Here is a 21749-nt window from a genome sequence, read left to right as displayed (position 1 = left end):
AGTAGTCACTTAATAAATATTAATTTAACATAATAATCCACTGAACACATTACTTCTTGTAGTTGAAACCAAAAAATTTGTATATTATTTCTTGTAATGTGCCATTTCTGGCTGGCAAACACCTACTACTTTCTTTCTTTGTTTCCACTTAGGCCTTTTATGTAAGGAGCTGAAGGGGAAATAAAATATACAGGATGAAAAGATGGCAACGTTACCTCCCCCAGGACCTCAGAGTTTTGTCTACTTCACAAGACAGTCTCTTGCCCTCATTGAACAACGTATTGCTGAAGGAAAAACAAAGGAACCCAAAGAAGAAAAGAAAGATGATGATGAAGAAGGCCCAAGGCCAAGCAGTGACTTGGAGGCTGGCAAACAGCTGCCCTTCATCTATGGGGACATCCCACCAGGCATGGTGTCAGAGCCCCTGGAAGACCTGGACCCCTACTATGCAGACAAAAAGGTGAGTTTATTGTGACCCCAGTAGCACAGTCTCTGCTTCTTTTGTACAGAGAGATACTTAATTTTTTTTAATGTTTATTTATTTTTGAGAGACAGAGACAGAGTGTGAGTGGGGAGAGGCAGAGAGAGAGGGGGAGACATAGAATCTGAAGCCGGCTCCAGGCTCTGAGCTGTCAGCCCAGAGTCCGATGGAGGGCTTGAACCCACAAACCGTGATATCATGACCTGAGCGGAAGTCAGACACTTAACCGACTGAGCCACCCGGGTGCCCCTGTACAGAGAGATATTTTAAATTGAGATTAAGTGGAATTTAGTGAAAAGCCACATCATGATAAAAATACCCAGTTACGTAATGGATATTCAGAATTTGTACTTTTAATTTTTCATCCAAACTGGTTCTGTCGCCGACACATTATTTTGATATCCTTAATATTCTAAAATGCTCAATACAGTGTTCTGCCTTTTGGGACATGACATAGATGCATACCTGTAGGAACAGAATTATTGTCAGTTGAGAACTAAGACCTGGAGATAGGCCCAGAATGCGTTCGTATGCGGGTGCCAACCGAATTTATGGGGATATGTTCCAAGATCGTTCCACTAATAATGGAGTTTAGGCTTCTGCGTCATTTACGGTGTTGAAAAGAGGAGTCTGAGATAGAGAGGTGGGACATAAATCAGAAAATGTTTCCATTGTTCAATAAAGTATTTCACAAAATTACTCAGAAAGTCGAAGATAAAGAAAGGAGATTAAAACGAACAAAGAGGATGAGCTGGTAAGTTTTTTGCAAGCAGTTTGTGTTAGCGGATGGAAAGGAAAGCAAGAAGGTGGTAGAGGGCAAATAAAAAGAGGAAGTGGGTAGCAGTACATTCATGCAGAATAATTTGAAAAGTTTTCCACTAGGAAGATGGGCACTTGAGGCAACAAATAAATTGAAAACTTTTAAAATATAGGATATAAATAGCACCTTGAAAGTTAAAAAAAAAATTCTCAGAAAAATACAGAGGATTAGAATCATGTAGCTAGTTGCAGGTGTTAATAGACAAGATACAAGCTACAGTCCAGATTGTATTTGCATTAGAAAAGTGGAGAGAAGGGGCACCTGGGTGGCTCAGTCCATTCAGTGTCCAGCTCTTGAGGTAGGCTCTGATTGTGATCTCACAGTTCATGAGTTGTAGCCCTGCATTGAGCTCTGTGCTGACAACAAAGTCTACTTGAGGTTCTCTCTCTCCCTCTCTCTTTGCCCCTCCCTCACTTGCATGTGGGTTTCCTCTCTCCGCCCCCTTTCTAAATAGCTAAATAAACTTGAAAAAAAAAAAGATGGAGAGTGGGGTGCCTGGGTGGCTCAGTTGGTTAAGCATCCGACTTCGGCCCAGGTCATGATCTCGTGGTTTGTGGGTTTGAGCCCCACATTGGGTTCTGTGCTGACAGCTCAGAGCCTGGAGCCTGTTTCGGATTCTGTGTCTCCCTCTCTCTCTGCCCCTCCCCCACTTGTGCTCTGTCTCTCTCTGTCTCAAAAATAAATAAACTATAAAAAAAAAAGGGGGGGGTGGAGAGAAGTCTTACTGAGACTTGAGGGGGCAAACAGAGGTTGGATTTAAGAGTCCTGATACACTGAAGTAAAGGCAGGCACATCAGAGGAAATCCATGTTACATGGTGTCAATATTTTCCACACCACAGGAATGGAAATTGTCTCCTGCAAGTCAAATGTTGAGAGTAGCAGAACTGAGAAGGTGTTTTCACATTAGGGAAATGGAAGAGAGTTTGAAACACCTGCTGTAAAGGTTATTCTGTTGAAAAAATGAGAAGTACAGCTTTCCTGACACAGTAGCGGACACAACCAGGTTGAAGGTGAAGTTGACTAAGAGGAAACTCTAAAGTATTAGATTGGCAGTTCTATAACTTTTCTCCAACAGTGCTTTGCCGCATAGCACCTGTAGACTTTGAAAGGCCAAGAAAGATAAAGTCCATTTAAAAAATGGTTTGATTTGTTTAAGATATAACTGAAAGGAAATATTTCTTGATTAGACATCTAGCAAATAAAGTAAAATAGAGAACATATTTGAAATATCTTGAGAAATATAAAATATGATGAGGTTACATGTTGCTAGTAGAAACACATCTGGCTCACTGGTGATTGCTATGAATAGCAGTACCTAATACTTGCTTCACATCACAACAGGCTGACAGCACAGCAATAAAAAACAGAGTACCAGAGAACCCCTTGAAATACTACGCAGCATTCTAATTAATCCATCAATATTCTGGCACAGAAAGGAAGAATGCTAATATGGATTCAGGATCTCTGTGTCAGGCACTAGACTTTTTATATAAATTAGCATACATATTTATCATAACCTGGTGAGATAGGAAGAAATACCGTATTTTTATTTATTTTTTAAACTTTATTTATTTTGAGAGAGAGAGAGCGAGCGAGCTGGGGAGGGGCAGAAAGAGAGGGAAAGGGAAAATCCCAAGTAGGCTCTGCACTGATGTGGGGATTGATCTCATCTCATGAACCCTGAGATCATGACCTGGGCCTAAATCAAGTCAGATGTTTAACTGACTGAGCCACCCAGGCATTCCCTTCTCTCTCTCTCTCTCTCTCTCTCTCAAATTCTCTCTCTCTCTGTTTGTAATACCCTATTGTTAGATGAGACAAAGGGCTTGAGGAAATTAGGCAATTTGCAAAATGTTACACTCCAGTAGTTGTAGATTCTTAAAATTCAAGTTGGTTTGATCCCCTACTGAGATATTCTATTATGCCGCATCTCTTAGTATAGTCTAGTTTCTGTTGCATAGCAACCACTATGCTAACAACTTCACAAAAGTGAATAAAATAATGATGAGTAAATAAGACAGGCAAAAAAAGTACTTTCTCATTTTACTTATTACTTCATTTTGAAAAATTCCTGGCCTAGAATGGATACCTACTACATTTCCCATTTCCAAGGGAGTCTAGATATTACTTGACCAGCCACCTCTTAAGGAGGAAAGGAATCTTTCCAGAATAATCCCTGAGGCATAGATATACACTAATACTAGCTTAAAGTAATTTGAGAGGTAAAGGGAAGATGTTTGCAGTTAAATTTTTTTTAATGTTTTATTTATTTCCGAGACAGACAGAGAGACAGCATTAGCAGGGGAGAGTCAGAGAGAGAGGGAGATACAGAATCGGAAGCAGGCTCCAGGCTCTGAGCTAGCTGTCAGCACAGAGCCCAATGCAGGGCTCGAACCCACAGACAGTGAGATTATGACCTGAGCCAAAGTCGGACGCTTAACCATCTGGGCCTCCCACATGCCCCAAAATGTTTGCATTTGAATGGAGGACAATAGACCTGTTAACTGATGGAATAATGTTGGCTATGTGATAGACTAATTTAATACAGAACATTTAGGGTGGGACTCCTATCCTTCACCTTGACCCTGATTCCTTTCAAATAATATAACACCAGCCACATCAAAAGCCTAAACCATATTTGCATCAGTATAGTTAACTAGGTCAGACAAAACCTCTTTTTCATGGTTCCCTATTCTTGACATGGGAAAAAAAGATCTAAAGGGATAACCAAGTCTTTTTATTTTCTTTTGGTTTGGAATATTAATTTTTTGTGCCTAGCTTCTCAAACATTCTTGATAACAGTAGTTTTGACTTTTGCTTGGAACCTTAGGGTTAGCTTTGTGGATTGATTCCTCTATGTTTCAAGTTATTCACACTAATAGACAAAAACTTTAGTTCTGCTACATTATAATTATTGCTCAGATTAGAAATCTTAATGACCCCTGGGGCGCCTGGGTAGCTCACTTGGTGAAATGTTTGGCTCACTTCATGATCTCACGGTTCTTGAGTTTGAGCCCTGCATCGGACTCTCTGCTGTCTGCTGTCAGCACAGAGCTTGCTTCACATCCTCTGTCTGCCCCCACTCTGCCCCTCCCCACTCACACACATTCTCTCAAAAATAAATGAACATTTTAAAAATGTATCCTAATGACCCTTAATTTGACTTGGGCTCAGACTTTAATTTGTATTTGAGTGTAATTATCAATGCTTTGTTAAAACAAAGAACACTTAATAAATTAATGATAGAAGTTAGGGCTTCATTTTTATGTGTGATGAGTATATAAGTGCTTTTTAATAGTGTTATACAATGCTTTAACTGTAAATGAAACTGTTTTCAGGTAAATTTCACAAATTTAACTGTTTGTGTCTTTAAGAAAAAATAAATCACAAATTACCCTGTGCTGTGGGTATTAAAAGGACAGGTACAACGGCCTACTAGCTTCCTATTTTCTGTGCCTTATATGTTACCCATAATTTCAGCAGCTGCTCCCAATACTGACTAAGAATTTACAATGTGCCAGAAACTTAAAAGCTTTACCGGCACTAAGTACTGGCTTTTGAGCTGCTAAATGGTAGGTCTGGTATTTAGAATCATATCTGTCCAAACCAAAGCATATGCTCTTTGGGTACCATAAATGTCTAATTTTATGTTCAACAAATTCTTAAATAAATGAGCAAAATTAAAACAATTTATTCAGACTTTGATATCTATGTATTTCATAGTAGGATTTTAGAATTTACTAGAGGGACCTATACTGATCCTCCCACATTTCATAGGCTAACCTATTTTTCCTACCTATAATTAACTCCTGGGTGTGTGTAAACCCAGATATTCCTAAAGAAGTTCTTGATATGAATAAACAATGAGAATTTATATTTAAAAGTAGCAAATGAATTCGTTTTTGTAAAAATTTCAAGCACAAGGTAACTTGATCTGGCCAACTCTAGGCAGTAATATGATTTTCACATTAGCTCCGCTGATGTCTCTGGTTCAGGAAGTCTCTGTGATAATTCTCACCTATGTGTGACCCTGTCTCTTTCATACTGTCACACTCCTCCATTTGTAGTTCTCTGTGTTATATCTGTCACATCTTGCCTTGTGTTTGAGTTACTGTGTATGCATCACTTTCCTAGGAAGTTTCTTGAATGCATGCCTCATTTTTGTTCAAATGCCTTTCATCACCTCAGAAGTTGTTCAATACACAATTGCAGAATTTAATGGATGCATGAATTCTAAAAAGCACAGTGTATCAAGATTTAAGAAAACAGTAGTTGTACTCAAAGACTAGATATTAATTTTAAAGCTAATTTTAAGGTAAAAGGGAATTTTATGGAAAATTATATTTAGGCATAATTGGTATAGTGAAAGTGACTAGGAATATAAAAGGATATCTGAAAATAATAGATTCTGATTCACTTACTTGAGAACACTGCCATATACAATTAAAAAGCAAGATACGTGAACTTAGGTCCCCAATTTGGTGAAAAATATTTATTACCAGAAACCCATTCATAAACTTATATGAAATTCAGATTAAACAACAAAAGACCAAGTCAATGTTTTCTAAAAAACACAAGTAATTTGCCTACCAACTATAGGAGAATAAGATGAAAAGCTTGAATTTAGTCTTCTTGATTTCCAAGCAAATTTCTTAGATTGTGTTAATGTTTTGTTGTTGTTGCTGTTTATTTGTTTGAGTTTTAAAATGTTTAACTAAATACCAAAGTTGTGAAGAATGTCAGTTGTGTCACAAGAATATTTTCTTGAAATGTGTTATGCAACTATTACTGTGGGTAGTAGGAAACAAGTCCTTTAACTTGTGTTTTTTTTATTTAGCTGTTATTAATATTATATCTAATATAAGAAAATTAAACTGGGTAATAGGATTCTTCTAATTCTAATATTCCTTAAATCTATGAAAATATGTTTTTGAAAGGACTCATATTTTGGAACACTTACTATTAGCCATGACAATAATCAACAAGTATTAAAATTCTCAAGGTATTATGGCAAAAATCAGGGATAGCTAGTTTCTATTTTGTTTGCTTTTGATTCCAATGGCCACAACTTATGGTTACTGATTTGGGTGTTAAAGGGATGTTAAAGAGAGAAGACATTGTATTTGGGGAGTTCTAGGTAACCCATGTGCATAAATGGCTTACTTCTTAATTCACTCAGAAGAAAGGGAAGGAGTTCATTGGCCAGTGGGATCTAAAGAGTGGCATTAACGGCAGTGGTACCACGTTGCTTGAGTCTGATGGCAGTTTCTTTACCGTGAGCCTACCATAGGCAGAGGTAAATTGCTGATGTAAGTGTGCGAGGGTGAAATTTTGGATTCTCAATTTCATGTTTTCTTTTTCTTCTACAGACGTTCATAGTGTTGAACAAAGGGAAAGCAATCTTCCGTTTCAATGCCACACCTGCTTTGTACATGCTGTCTCCTTTCAGTCCCCTAAGAAGAATATCAATTAAGATTTTAGTACACTCATATCCTTTTTAAATTGTTTACTGACAATGGTGCTTTAAACTGTAATTTTTGCTACGTTTTTCAAATGTAGATTTTAGTCCTCATATACTCGAAGAGACTCTGGTTTTAGTGTGCTGATTTCAATATAATTTGATGTAAGTCCCTGAGAAAATTGGGAGAATGGCAATTTTAGCATTTTAAGATAAGTTATGTTATATATTACTCTCTTGTTCAGAGAGATTAAAAAAAGTTATAAATCATATAGAATTGTTTTCCCGGACAAAGTTGTTAGCATTTTAACAAGTGTCATTACCAAATAGTCAACATTCCGATTGTGGTCTTTTATCAGATTCCTTGATTCTAAGCTACTTTATTCAGCATGCTTATCATGTGCACTATTCTGACGAACTGCATATTTATGACCATGAGTAACCCTCCAGACTGGACCAAGAATGTAGAGTAAGTGGTATAAATACATTTTAATATGGTCTCACTGTTATCATTTAATCCTCTTCTTTCCCGCCACAAAGTTACTATAGCTCTAAAAATTGTGGTGTTTATCTTCCAATGTTATATGGTTGCTTTTCTTTCAGTTAGTTTTTCCTCCTCTGTGGTATTAACCAGTTAGCAGTGGAATAGAATCATTGCTATAGTCTTTTCTAGAAGAATGAATTTACCAGATGTCCTGCCTTGTTCTTAGATGTGTTATATATTTCTTATCCTTGGGTATATTTCTGATAGGAGTAAAGTAGGACTTTTCCAGGCAGATCTAATACCTATGTTTTCAGTCATTTTGAATATCTCTACTTTCTCTAAGAATATCTAATATGGACATTTTAAGATTTTCTGGAAATACCTTAATTGTAGTTTATTCTAATACTTAGAGTGGATCCATAAACCAACAGCTACACTCTAATAGATGGCTTTCTTGCCTTGATCAGAAAAAATATTTATATGGATTCTGTTCTCCTCATATTTAATATGCCATTGGATTATTGTGTCTAGGTACACTTTTACTGGAATATATACTTTTGAATCACTTGTAAAAATCCTTGCAAGAGGCTTCTGTGTAGGAGAGTTCACTTTCCTTCGTGACCCTTGGAACTGGCTTGATTTTGTCGTCATTGTTTTTGCGTAAGTACATTCAGTTTCTTTGAAATGGCAAACTCATGAAAAACAGAGAGCACAGTATTCCAGTAAAAACAAGCCTTTGGGGTCTGACTTTTCCTGCAGGTAATGGTTGCATTTAAAGGATACTGAATGAAAGTAGTCATTGATAGGCAAATAATTAATTTTTGAGAAAGAGCATTTCCCATTCGAAAGTGTATGACATAATTAAGATTGATCATTCTTTTCATGCTCAGCACTTGGATTGATATATGCAGTACAAGTGAGGTTCACACTTTAATAACACCTGTAAGAATCACAGAAAAAGCTCAAGTCTTTAATTAAAAAGTACAGTGCTCTTTTTAGTAACCTATACTAGTAAACTATTATACTGTATTAAAATATAGAAGTAAATTTTTTGTAAGGGCTGTCACTGCATGCTAACCCTAACTTCAGTGCGTTGTGCATATATTACATATGCAGTCACAGTTTATTTTTAAGGGAAAATATTACATTAACATATAATTTTAATTTATCCATACTGCTGTTCTTTTCCCAAATACATTTGCCAGAAATATTCCATTGTTTTTTTAAGTCTCAAACCTACATGCAATATGTTTCCCTCTATCATCTTGAATTTTAAAACTAATGCGTGTTCACTGAAGGAATTTAGAAAACACAGAGGAGTCTTAAGATTTTCAGTTTCTCATTCCCTCACCCCCACCCCACCTCTTTGTCCATCAGGCTCCCTTCTTTCATGGTCACATGACTGCTGCAGGTGTACCACACATGCTGACAAGAGTCAGCATTGACCTTGAGTCAAAGAAGAGTGCCTCATCTCAGGAGTCTTGTTTTTTATTGAGATATAATTTATATACCATAAAATTTACCCTTTTAAAGTAAAAATTCAATGTTGTTTTATTTTAGTAGGTTCACTACATTGTACAACTATCACTAGCTTCTAATTTCCGAATATTTCTATCACCCCCAGAAGTCACTTCTATTCCCTTCTCCCCCTAGTCCTTGGAAACCACTCATCTATTTTTTGAGGCTGTGGACTTGCCTATTTTAGACATTTCATATGAATGGAATCGTACTTAATGTGGCTGTTTGTGTCTGGCTTCTTTCAATTAGCATACAGTTTTCAAAATTGGTGCTGACATTTTATAGGATAGTAAATATCTATATTACCATAATGTTGAGGTCTAATAATTGAAACATTTGATTGTTTATTTAGGTATTTAAATACTTGAAGCTATTTTAATAATGTATCTGTATTTTACTCACATAAAGGGGGTTGAATCAAATCTAATCAAATTAGAACAGTTGTGTTAGGAAAAAAAAAAAAAGACTTGCAGAACAATCCATTTAAATAAGCATTTCCAAATGTAGGCAATACCTTGACTTAAAGGCACGGGTAAGTATCATAGATTCTATCTAAATTCTGAATAACTCTGATTTAATTCTACAGGTATTTAACAGAATTTGTAAACCTAGGCAATGTTTCAGCTCTTCGAACTTTCAGAGTGTTGAGAGCTTTGAAAACTATTTCTGTAATTCCAGGTAAGGAGTGATTGGTGTGGAGCATTAGGCCACTCATAACTCCAACTATTTGGGAGTTGTTCTTTGTTTGTTTGTGTGTGTGTTGTCACTGTGTTGTGTGTGAACTCCCTATTACAGATATGTGACAGAGTTTGTGGACCTGGGCAATGTCTCAGCGTTGAGAACATTCAGAGTTCTCCGAGCACTGAAAACAATTTCAGTCATTCCAGGTGAGAGTGGGGTTAAACACCGGGGCTGACTTTGATCTTTTGGAGCCAAGACAAGAATGACTTTCTCTTACACAATTTTAATTAAATTTGATTTCTTGTGTTTTTCACAATCATTATTATTAAAAGTCAGCCTTTGAGTTTAATCAATTGCATGGATCTTAGAGGATGAAGATGGCCATTTGGCTCACATCTCAACTTGAAATTTTCCTTCCTGGATAACAGATCATTTTCCATTTTGTTTAGCCAGGAATGAAAACTTCAATTTATTCTGATTGCTTTTCATACAGTTAGGAAAAGAGATTTAAAATATCAGCATGGGGGTATTGCATGATATGTTTTTTTTTTTTTTAGCTTTCCACAACAAACCATTTCTTAACTGATTATTAGTAACTTGTCACTCTATGCTGCACTTCAGCCCCTTTCTTTTAATGTCATTATAGAGAGATGTTTGACAAACATTTACTAAATTCGCACTTTGAAAAATTATTTTTATAAGTGAATATGGATATGGCTTAAGAAACCAATTTATTCATTTTGACAGTGTGGTTACTCTTTGGAACTGTTTTATAATTTTTATCATTTGCTGTGATATATAGAAGTGAAATATATATAAAACAGCAAATCCACCCTTTTGAGCTAGTAGACTTTTTTTGAACTAGGCTCTTTAAGGTCATTGATTTGATATAATGCATGAATTTCTAGGAAATCTTGTGTTCTGTGTTTATTTCTCAATCAGAGGCTTTATTTCATTATGAACACTTTTCTCCCCCTGCATTCAGGCCTGAAGACCATCGTGGGAGCTCTGATCCAGTCCGTGAAGAAGCTCTCCGATGTCATGATCCTGACTGTGTTCTGTCTGAGCGTGTTTGCACTGATCGGGCTGCAGCTGTTCATGGGCAACCTAAAGCACAAATGTCTGAGGGATCCGCTGGAAAATAATGAAACATTAGCAAGCATCCTGGATAACCTTGAAGAAGAAGACTATAAAAGTAAGATTGTCCCTGCAGTAATTAAGAGATTGAAGTAAGATTGTTCTCTTTTAGGGGCGCCTGGGTGGCTCAGTGGGTTAAGCGTCTGATTTCAGCTGAGGTCATGATCTCAAAGTTTAATTCATCAGAACTAGTTCTATAGGAACCATATGAATTGGTGTGTACACACAGTCTCAAAGTCTGCTTAATTCACAAGTATATTTTAGAATATTTTACAGAAAGCCCACACTGCTTTCTGAATAGTTGTCCTCTAGTACAGCTCCTCTTGCCAGAGCTATTGATGAATTTGGGTGAGAAGGAGATCAAACAAGATTGTGCTTTCCATCTAATACCTACAGTGTGTGTGTATGACGTTGCCCACATGAACTCATAAACTTTACTGGATAATTAGATCCAAAGGTAGGGGGTGAGGGAATCAAGACACCTTCTAAGTGTATGTGCCTTTGACAGAATGAGATCAGAGAGTAAAGGTCAAGGTTCTCCTTGGATTATGAAGAGTACACATCATTTTTTTTTCTTTACTATATGTGTATTCTTGCACGCACTGGGGAAGATAAAGCAAATAAAACCTAGCTAATACAGTAGATGACTGTAAATAAAGAAAACAGAAAAAATTACAGAAGCCTAAAATGAAAGAAAACTGAAGGTTTTCAAGTAAAATATTTATAATTTCTTTACTATCAATGTTTGATGAGGAAGTTAGTATATTTTCCCTTCCTTTTTATTTTTACTTATTTTTTCAGTTCATAATTTTGGTTAATATGATCTTAAATTTATTTTCAATTTCCAAAGGATCTTTTTCTTTAAGTTATATATACTATAAAAGTAATATATCTTGTGGATAATTGTTGACATTTATAATTTACAATCAGCTTACAACACTTACTTAAACTTAGCTGTTTTCTTCCTCAGATCACTACCAGTTCTCTTATTTTGAATTGTGGTCCTATTCTTGAGTTTATAATCTGAATGACTTTTTTTACCTCTCACATTTCTTTAAGCAATGTTTTTCAAAATGAATAGGAAGAGTCTTTGAATTTTGCAGTGAATCTTCATATTGCATTTATTGCAAATGAGTGAATAACAGCCTAGTGCACAATGAAATTTTATACCACAATCCTTTCCCTTAATTCTATACATTATTCTTTATTTTCTTCTGAAATACAGTTTTAGGGACATATTTGTGTCTGGTCTGAATTTGGTTTCCTCACTTGTTCTCTATCTCATAGAAGCCAGATCTTACTGCACATTTATTTGGATATTTATGTCACAGCATGTGCTTATTAAGGGCCTCCCTAAGGTAAGCATGCTATAACTTTCTGGAGCGATACCAATGAACACAAAAGTCTCAGCCTCTGCTTTCACAGAGCTTATATTCTAGTGGGAATGAAAAATTAAAGGAAAGCAACAGACAATTAAAAAATACTGCAAGTCATAATAAAGCAGTTCAAAGCAAATAAATTTCAGGGGCTGAGATACCAAATAAATGAGGAGACCTTTCTGAAAAGGTAACATTTTAGTCACCAACGTGAAGATCTAAAGGACAATAAGAAGCCATATAATAGTGTAAGTGTTGGTGGGAATGTGTATTTGGGAGCTCTTGCTTGAGTTAGAAAGAATAGCATGTGGAAAGGTGCTGAAGTGAGAAAGAGTATTATGTGTTTAATGAATGGAGGAGCAGCAGAATGGTTAGATTTTAGCAAAACAGAGGTAGAATAACAACAGAGAAAGTGAGAGAAAAAGGCAGGGGTCGTATCATGAAGGATGTTTTAGCCCATTGGAAGAGTTTGGTTTCATTTTATNAGAACTGATGGGGGGGGGGGAGGATAGTGACTGGAATAAGGAAAACCCGTTAGGATATTTCTGTCATCCTGAAATAGAAGATTGTGGCTCCAACTAGACTGGTGGTGGACAGTGAAGAGATAAGGGCTATGTCAAGATGAAATCTATAGAACTTGCTGATTGATTAGATAAGAGAAGAAGGCTTGAGGATATCTTCTAGGCTTCTGGCTACAGTAACTTGATGGGTGACAATGGGAAATGAAGGACCCATAGGCAGGATTATAGATGAAAATTGCAACTAACCAGTTAAAGTGCAGATGACACTGAGACATGCAAGTATAGAGCAAAAGTAGACACTAGGCATTTAAGCATGGAGATCAGAGGAACTGCCTGCTTTGGATATAAATACACTTGGAAGTAATCAGCAAAAAGAAAGTAATGAGCAAAAAAAAACAAAACAAAAAACAAAACAAAACAAAACCATGCATACACACATCTTTCTGAAAATGTCTGATGTTTATAAGCAGGTAAAAAGAGGGCAGTCTGATTTTTTCAAGCAAAGTTGGTGTTTAAAAAATGCTCAACTCCACAATCCTAGTATCTGGAAGGCTGGCAGAGAGGAGGAGCCAAACAGGACACAGAGAAGGAGCAGCCAATAAAGTAAGAAGCAAACAATGATGTAAATAGTGAAGCCAAGAGAAGAAAGTTTGAGGAGAAGGAAGTACTGGTTGGTGTTGAATGATGCTGCAAGATCAAGAATTGAGGATGATGGAGATAGAACAATACACATTAGCTTGAACAACATGGAAGCCATCAGAGACTTTCATGAAAAAATTAAAGTGTAGTGGTAAGAACATAAGATTAGACTTAAGGTGGTGACAGGGGTGAATAAAATGTCAGAAAGAAGAGAGTATAGTATATGTGGACATTTCTTCCAAGAAATTTAGCTGTAATGGGAAGCAGACTAATAGAGGCAATGACTGGCATTTTTTTTAAAAGGCATATTTTGAAAGGGATGTTCTTCTAGTGGTAGAAATGAGTGAATAGTAAAATATAGATGAATAATTCAGGAGAGAGGGGGAGAAGTCAAGTTCTGGAGAAAGTGAAAGAACAAAGAGAAGAGATATCTCCACCACTGAAGCAAGAGAAAAGGTGGAGGAGGGGCAGGCTGCAGACTTACCAGAAGAGAATTAAGTCAAACTCTGTAGCTTTTATTGCCTCAGAAAGGTGTAAAATGGGACAGTTGGCTGGGAGTGCAAATAAATGAGAAAGGGGAAATTCTACAGAAGTTTTGAGGAGAATGCACTATGTGGTCATCCTAAGGAATGGGACATGGAGTCTATTTTGAATTGCAGTTTGGTACCAGAGATCATTTATTTAAAATGCAATCATTCACTTAGGTTTGAGAGTTTCTCCAATAACATTCAGCCACATGGGCAAGTATGAAGAAGGTGGACATTAGAGTATGTGTAGGGTTAAGGTTTCATCAGGTTAGTGTGATAGACTGAAAGAAATACCTGGAAGTTGAGGAAATTATAAGAGAATGATAATAATGAGTGTCTATGGAGTCAAAACTGGACAAAGAAAGAAGTGAACCCAAGAGTCAGTTGACAGGTATGAGAAAATGGTTAGGTAAATGAATTGGGATGCTTGAAGACATGAAAGAATTACCATGGTAAAGACAGCCTACATAGAAACCTCAACATATTCTGAAAGTGTTTTCTGGTGCCTACAGTAAATCACCTTTAGAGGTGCTTTCAAAATTTGTTATCAAAGAAGACCACTGTCTAACCTCATGCTTAAAAAATTACAATCTTTAGATATCCTTTGAAGCCAAGCATTGTCTACTTTGATGCTCCTCAAACTTCCTTCTTGCTGCCACAGGTGAAGGAAAGGCTCGTGTGCATAATTGGAAGCCATATTTTCAGTAGCTATTTACATGAATGTGGTGTGGTTCTGTTGAGATAAAGCAACTTCTGTTTTCTGAATGTTTGACATTTAACAGAAAAGTTCCTGGAAAAACCACAATATTGATCTGTACCTCTACCAGGGCTTTTTCTGTCTTCATCTATGGTACTTTCCTTGTGGGGACTCCAGAGAGTGCAATCTCCCAGAATGCAGTGTGCCACTTGCAGGCACTCTGCCTCTAGCTAATCCCCAGCACTAGTTTTCTCAGAGTTGACTTATTATTGCCTCTTGGTTGAGGAATAAAGTCTTTACTCCAAAAGCCCAAGTCATACATAGTTGCTACCAGCTGTCTTTCTGAACCAGGCTGGATAAAACTAATCATAGAATGTTTAGGTCACCAGTATGTTTTACCATTCTGTACCAATCTGCTTTTGACTGAATGTTGGTTCCAGATTTTAGGTGTGTGGATTTTGCAATTTTCTATTTCCTTTTATCCCCATATGACTTTTACTGTGTGGTTGAGGCTCATCTATTATTTTCCACAATCTTTGTTATTATACTGCATTACATTTAAGAGCTTTATTGAGATAATTCACATACCATAAAATTCCCCTTCTTAAAGTATACAGTTCAGTGTTTTATAGTATATTCACAGAGTTGTCCTAACACCATCGCTAATTATAGAATAATTTTATCGCCCTCAAAAGTAACCCTGTACTCAGGGCACCTGGGTGGCTGGGTCGGTTGTGTCCAACTCTTTATTTCGGCTCAGGTCATGATCTCCTGGTTTGTGGAATTGCAGAGCCGACTTGGGATTCTTTTTACCCCTCTCTCTCTGCTCCTCCCCTGCTCATGCTCTCTCTCTCAAAATAAATAAACATTTTTAAAAAAGAAACCCTGTACTCACTGGCAATTACTGTCCATTTTGTCTTCCCCCAGACCTCTGACAACCACTAATCTACTTTCTGTCCCTATGGATTTACCTATTCTGAGCATTTTATATACATGAAATCATACCATGTGTGGCCTTTGTGTCTGACTTCTTTCACATAGCATGTTTCCAGGTTTCATCCATGTGGCAGTAGTCCATTCCTTTTTATTACTAAATAACATTCCCTTGCATGTGTATACTACATTGTGTGTAAGCATTCACTAATTGATGAACATCTGTGTTGTTTCCACTTTTGGACTATTGTGAATAATGCTGCTATGAATATTCATGTGTAAGTTTTACTGTGGATGTATGTTTTTATTTATCCTTGCATTGCATTTTTTCTTTACATGTGAACCTTAAATTTTCTTGAGGCTAATTATTCCAATAATTTAATGTCTGCTTCTGTGTAGGGATTATCTTAAAGTATTCTATAAGATCAGTGTGAGCCATTGCCATTGCTTTACCTTTCATCATTCTTATACTGACATTCTTCTACTGACGTCATCATTCTGTTCACCCTGCTGCGTGCTAGTGCAGGCAACTCTAGAGCCTGTTCTTTTTTTTTTTTTTAACTTTATTTATTCTGACAGAGAGAAAGAGAGACAGTGAGCACAAGTAGGAGAGGGGCAGAGAGAGAGGGAAACAGAGAATCCCAAGTAGATTCCATGCTGTCAACTCAGTGCCCAATGTGGGGCTCAAACCCATGAACCCTGAGATCATGACCTGACCCAAAACCAAGCATAGGACACTTAACCAACTGAGCCACCCACTAGAGCCCTTTCTTATAAAAATGCCTCAATGACTGGTGTGAGCCAGAGTTACTTTAAAGGATAGTTCTAAAGTAATCCTTCCATAGTCAAAATACCTTGGAAGCTTATGTACAAAAAAATTGCATCTTAATCTCCATCCTCATTCTGCCCCAAAAAGTTGTTCATGTACATGCTCACCTAAATTTTCACTTCAAACTAAGAGGCTTTATTGTTTTATTTGTGTCTTATAAGATTTTTATTTTTTACGTAAGACAAAGTGATGTGTAAGTCAGTCTATTAATCTTAACTGGCGTTGTGTAACAGTTTAATGCCCTTTGAATTTTAGCCACATCTCCTCTCACTATGGTCAATTAACTCCTATCCCTGCTTCCACACCTGCTTTCTTATAATCTACAGTCCATAAAACAACCATAGTGACATTTTAAAATATTGATTATTGTCTCATATTGCTACCTCTATTGCTTCTAATCATACTTAAAATCCTGCTTTACTTTTGCCACTATAGTTCTTTCCACTCACGACCCTATAGCCAGGCTGGCTATCTTACTGTTTATTCTATTCACCAACTTCACATTTGCCTCAGGGCCTTTGCTCCTGCCTTTTCCTCTGTCAAAGTATCTCTTCACCAGGGTCTTTGGATGGCTGGCTTCTTTGCAGCATTTAGGTTCCAGTTCAAATGTCATATCGTTAGAAAGGTCTTCCCTGACCACATTATATCACATTGTCTTATTTTCTATAGGGCATGTATCTCTATCTAAAAATACTTTGTATGTTTATTTATTTACTTGTCTTTCTCCATCCCCAATTTCCATGCTTACCTACATGTAAAGAAAGATCCATAAAACTAATGATCTTCTTTATCTTTTTTTTTATTATTTTATTCACTGTCTGGCCCATAAGAAGTTATCAATAAATATTTGAGGGAGAATATAGGGGAATATAATAAACAAATGAATGCACATTGCCTAGGACTAGGCCTGAATATGTGTGAATATGGCTATACCAATTAACTTAACTTCTGTGTCACTCTTAAAGCTTACATTCTCTAATGTTATATTCTTCAATTTCTTCCTAAACAAACAGGATATTTCTATTACTTGGAGGGATCCAAAGATGCTCTCCTTTGTGGTACAAGCACAGATTCAGGGTAAGTAATATTTGTTTTGTTTTTAGTCTAAAGGCTACAAAAAAAAGGAAAAGCATACTCAATCAGTTTTTTAGTGAGAAATTTTAAAACATTTATAATTAATGCATATTTCTGAAAGCAAAACCTGGAGGTAGTGCTTGAGTTGAAACAAGATACAAGTCATTTGTATATGTCTTAAGAAAGTAGAAAAATTACTTCCAGAAAATTGGCTGGATAATTTTCAAATCTTTCTTCTTTCTGGAAAGAAGATCAACTTTTCTTTCTTCCCGAATTCTATTCATTTTCCAATCAAGAATGATTCATAGGATGACTGACTGCAGTGACACTTTGGCCACTCTAAACAAAAGGAACCCATGGACTTGAGTAAAGATACTTTAAGAATCTCCTAAGAATCTCCTATCTATACAAACTACCTTTCTTGCAGTTTTTCCTATATACCAAGTTCATTTCTGTCCTTGCCCAGATATTTCTTCACCAGGCTCCGGGTACACTGGGAACATTAAGAATAAACAAATAAGGTTGCTGCTCCCAAAGACAGTTCACAACACTATTGAATGGCTCACGATACCAGTCCATCAATTTTATTTTATTTTGTTATTTTTTTAAAGGAGTTAGAAGTTTATTGAACACACCACAAGGAAGCAGTGGGCAGGACAGTGGAAACTGTGCCCAGTCCACCACTTTTAGAATGAAAAATATCATACAGCTACAAATATTTATGAACTTACACAACTGCTCTATTTTGGCTACTTTTTAAATTCTAATTCACTCCAAGAATAATTTGGAGGGACCCAGTTTTGGTGGAGGCCTATACATCAATATTTCTGATGCAAGAACTATTATTTGGCACTGGATGGACTTTGCAGGTTTTGATGATGATGGTAATAGCATCCATTTATTAAATGCTTCCTATATAGAGGAACTAGGCTAGGCCATTTGTATATATCATCTTCTTTAAACTTAACAACAATCTTACTTTTTGAGGTAGATTTTATCGTCTCACAAAAAGAGTGAACTACGCCTTGAAGAATTTATGTAATTTGACGAAGTCACCAACTAGTAAAGAGTGGGATGGGATGCAGACCCAGTTCTTCCTGATTCCCAATAATGTGTTCTTAATCATTATTCAATATTGTCCCCCTAGAAAAGGAACCTTGAATATATAACTGTTCTGTAATACTCCCCTCCGGGAAACATTCTAACTTGTGGGGTTGTTTTTTTTTTTTTTTTTTGCCATATGTAGTCAGTGTCCAGAAGGGTACAAGTGTGTGAAAGCTGGCAGAAACCCTGATTATGGCTACACAAGTTTTGACACCTTCAGTTGGGCCTTCTTGGCCTTATTTCGGCTAATGACCCAGGATTACTGGGAAAATCTTTACCAACAGGTGAGTGCCAAGAGAAACATTCATTGCATATTTGAATGGCATAAAAATCTGGTGAATGTTCCTTACCAGACTTTATATGAGATGTTTTAGTCAATTTAGAAAGGACAAAACCCTTTTGGCTCATCACTAAAATTTGATATGTCTTTACTTCCAGCACTATTAGCGTGGATAATTCTGAAAATTATAATTTGTTATCTTATCCTTTCTTGGCTTGTTTGATCTCCAGTTCCCTTTCCCCCACTTTCTGAATATAGCATCCTAAGGAAATAGCAGGAGACACACGGCCATGGTCTCTTATAGCTTTCCTGTGCACACTGTTTTCTGCTTTTGCCACGCTGCTTGCAATGCATGCCCTCAATACCAGGCTCTTGTAGGTTCATCATATTTTATTTTTGTGAAATCCCATGTACAGTTGCTATGAATTGAATTGTACCCCCTCCCATTTATACATTAAAGTCATAACTCCCAGTGCCTTAGATGATTTTTTGAGTCAGGGATTTAAAGAGTTGACTAAATTGAAATGAGGCATCATGATGGGTCCTAATCCAACCTGACTAGTGTCCTTAAAAGAAGAGGAGATTAGTTCCTGGGGGACACCAGAAATGTGCCCACTGGGACACAGAGAGAAGACCCTGTGAGCACTCGGTGGGAAGGCAGCCATCGACAAGCCAAGGAGAGAGACGTCAGGAGAAATCCAAGACACCAATACTTTGATATTGGACTTGCATCCTCTAGAACTGTGAGAAAGAAAAATTCTATTGTTTTCAGCTGCTCGGTCTCTAGAACATTGTTATGGCAGCTCTAGGAAGGTAATATAAGAATTAAAGACCTGATTCACATCTCTAAGTTTTCCTGTCCCAACTCAATTTCTCCTTCCCCTAGACTTCCATGCCTTTTGAATATTTCTGTTTATAGTATCCATCACTTGTACTGTAATTATTAATTCACATGGCCACCTCCTCCAATGTGATCCTTTTGGGCCTGTGGGCTGTATCTTTTCACTTATATGTTCTCAGCACCCGACTCCAAAAGGAAAGAGATGAAAATGATTATTCTGTATTATAAATAAAAATGAATCACTTTTCTTAGGATTGCCAGATTCTTCTTTTGGCCTGTTTTATGTTTACTTCATTCCTAATATTATAAAGGAATATAGAAATTACGTAAAGATACACTTCCAAGGAAAAAAGGAGTAGAAACAACTTTAAATATGCAAAAAGAAGCTCACTTTTACTCAAAATTAGAGAAATGAAAATTAAAACGAGAATGACAGCTAATTTTTTTACCTGTTAGAATGATGGAGACCAAAAGAGAGATGCTGTCTGGCTGGGACTTGGGGAGGTAGACTTACTCTCACGTCTCTCGGAACCACAGCCAAGCACAACACAGGAACTTCTATGAACATTAAAGTGAATATACCCATTAGCCAAAACTTCCACTACTAAAAAATTATCAAAGAGAAGAAATCGTAACAATGATAACTTATGGAAATGGAAAATGAGTAGGCATCAGAGATAGGAGAGAGATATTTTTCATGTAATGTCTTTTTATACCATTTGAATTTTTTTACCATATGCTGCATTCAAAGATTTTTAATACATGTTAATTAAAAGTAAGAGTAGATGAGCAGATAAGATCATTCAGTTAGGCTCTCTACTTTGTGTGAACATTACGTCATCAATGATCTTTCCTTTATCAGTCAAAGGGACTGTAAATACTATCTGGTCCTCTAATTTGAAAATGTGCGGAATAGCTTGTTTTTTTGTAATTTTAAGACTGCAGATTAAAAAAACCCAGGACTGGGGCACCTGGATGGCTTAGTCAGTTAAGGGTCCATCTCTTGGTTTTGACTCAGGCCATGATCTCACAGTTTGTGAGTTGGAGCCTCACATCAGGCTCTGTGCTGACAGTATGGAGTCTACTTGGGATTCTCTCTCACCTATATTTGCCCCTGTCTCTCTCTCCCTCTCTCTCTCTTTCTCAAAAATAAGTAAGTAAACATTTTTTATTTTATTTTTTTCTTACAAATATTTTATTGTCAAGTTGGTTTCCATATAACACCCAGTGCTCATCCCCACAAGTGCCCTCCTCCATGCCCATCTCCCCCCTCCCCCCCACACCCATCAGTCCTCAGTTTGTTCTCAGCATTCAAGAGTCTCTCATGGTTTGCCTCTCTCCCTCTCCCCCACCATTTCCCCCCTTCTTCTCCCCTATGGTCCTCAGTTAAGTTCCTCCTAATCCTCCTATACGTGCAAACATATGATATTTGTCCTTCTCTGCCTGACTTATTTCGCTCAGCATAACACCCTCAAGGTCCATCCATGTTGCTACACATGGCCAGATTTCATTGTTTCTCATTATCATGTAGTATTCCATGGTATAGATAAACCACATCTTCTTGATTCATTCGTCCGTTGATGGACACTTAGGCTCTTTCCATGTTTTAGCTATTGTGGAGAGTGCTGCTATGAACATTGGGGTACATGTGCTCCTATGCCTCAGCATTTCTGTATCCCTTGGGTAAATTCCTAGCAGTGCTATTGCTGGGTCATAGGGGAGTTCTATTGTTATTTTCCTGAGGAACCTCCACACTGTTTTCCAGAGGGGCTGTACCAGTTTGCATTCCCACCAACAGTGTAGGAGGGTGCCCGAGTAAACATTTTTTAAATCCATGATTATTATTCCTAAAAATAGTGAAGACTTGTACTTGATTTTAATACAAGTTTAATAGATTGCTATATCCTTTGTAGTGGAAAAAGTGTGTATTTTAAATACTGATTGTTTTCCATGGAGGTATAATTTTATTCCTTTATATTTTTGATGACATGAGATTATACTGAACTGCCCCAACTTCCCCATGCCTAATATGCAATTAAAGTTGAGATAATCTACCAAAAATCTTTGTGTTATTAAAATAATGATTTCTATTTTTCCCTAGACACTGCGTGCTGCTGGAAAAACTTACATGATATTCTTTGTTGTGGTGATTTTTCTGGGCTCCTTTTATCTAATAAACTTGATCCTTGCTGTGGTTGCCATGGCCTATGAGGAACAGAACCAGGCAAACATCGAAGAAGCAAGGCAAAAGGAATTAGAATTTCAACAGATGTTAGATCGTCTTAAAAAAGAGCAAGAAGAAGCTGAGGTATTATTGTTTGGTTTAAAATTCTCCCTAGAAGTAGAAA

General features: G+C 36.8%; 1 protein-coding gene across 2 annotated transcripts in view; it reads left to right on the top strand.

Moving 5' to 3' along the window:
• The first annotated feature begins 202 nt into the window (after window positions 1–202).
• SCN9A (sodium voltage-gated channel alpha subunit 9) overlaps window positions 203–21749 on the top strand; it is a 101099-nt gene continuing 79552 nt past the window's right edge. For both annotated transcript variants that reach the window (XM_077751144.1, XM_077751143.1), the window contains exons 1-9: window positions 203–460; window positions 6672–6790; window positions 7140–7229; window positions 7776–7904; window positions 9349–9440; window positions 10429–10638; window positions 17116–17179; window positions 18423–18564; window positions 21503–21709. In XM_077751144.1, coding sequence (XP_077607270.1) covers window positions 203–460; window positions 6672–6790; window positions 7140–7229; window positions 7776–7904; window positions 9349–9440; window positions 10429–10638; window positions 17116–17179; window positions 18423–18564; window positions 21503–21709 — 1311 coding nt within the window. The remainder of the gene's footprint in view (window positions 461–6671; window positions 6791–7139; window positions 7230–7775; window positions 7905–9348; window positions 9441–10428; window positions 10639–17115; window positions 17180–18422; window positions 18565–21502; window positions 21710–21749) is intronic.

Source organism: Crocuta crocuta, unplaced genomic scaffold, assembly GCF_008692635.1.
Source record: "Crocuta crocuta isolate KB4526 unplaced genomic scaffold, BGI_CrCroc_1.0 scaffold219, whole genome shotgun sequence".
Classification (NCBI taxonomy): domain Eukaryota; kingdom Metazoa; phylum Chordata; class Mammalia; order Carnivora; family Hyaenidae; genus Crocuta; species Crocuta crocuta.
Note: the sequence above shows the minus strand (reverse complement) of the source record. Positions and strands in the feature narration are given on the sequence as shown.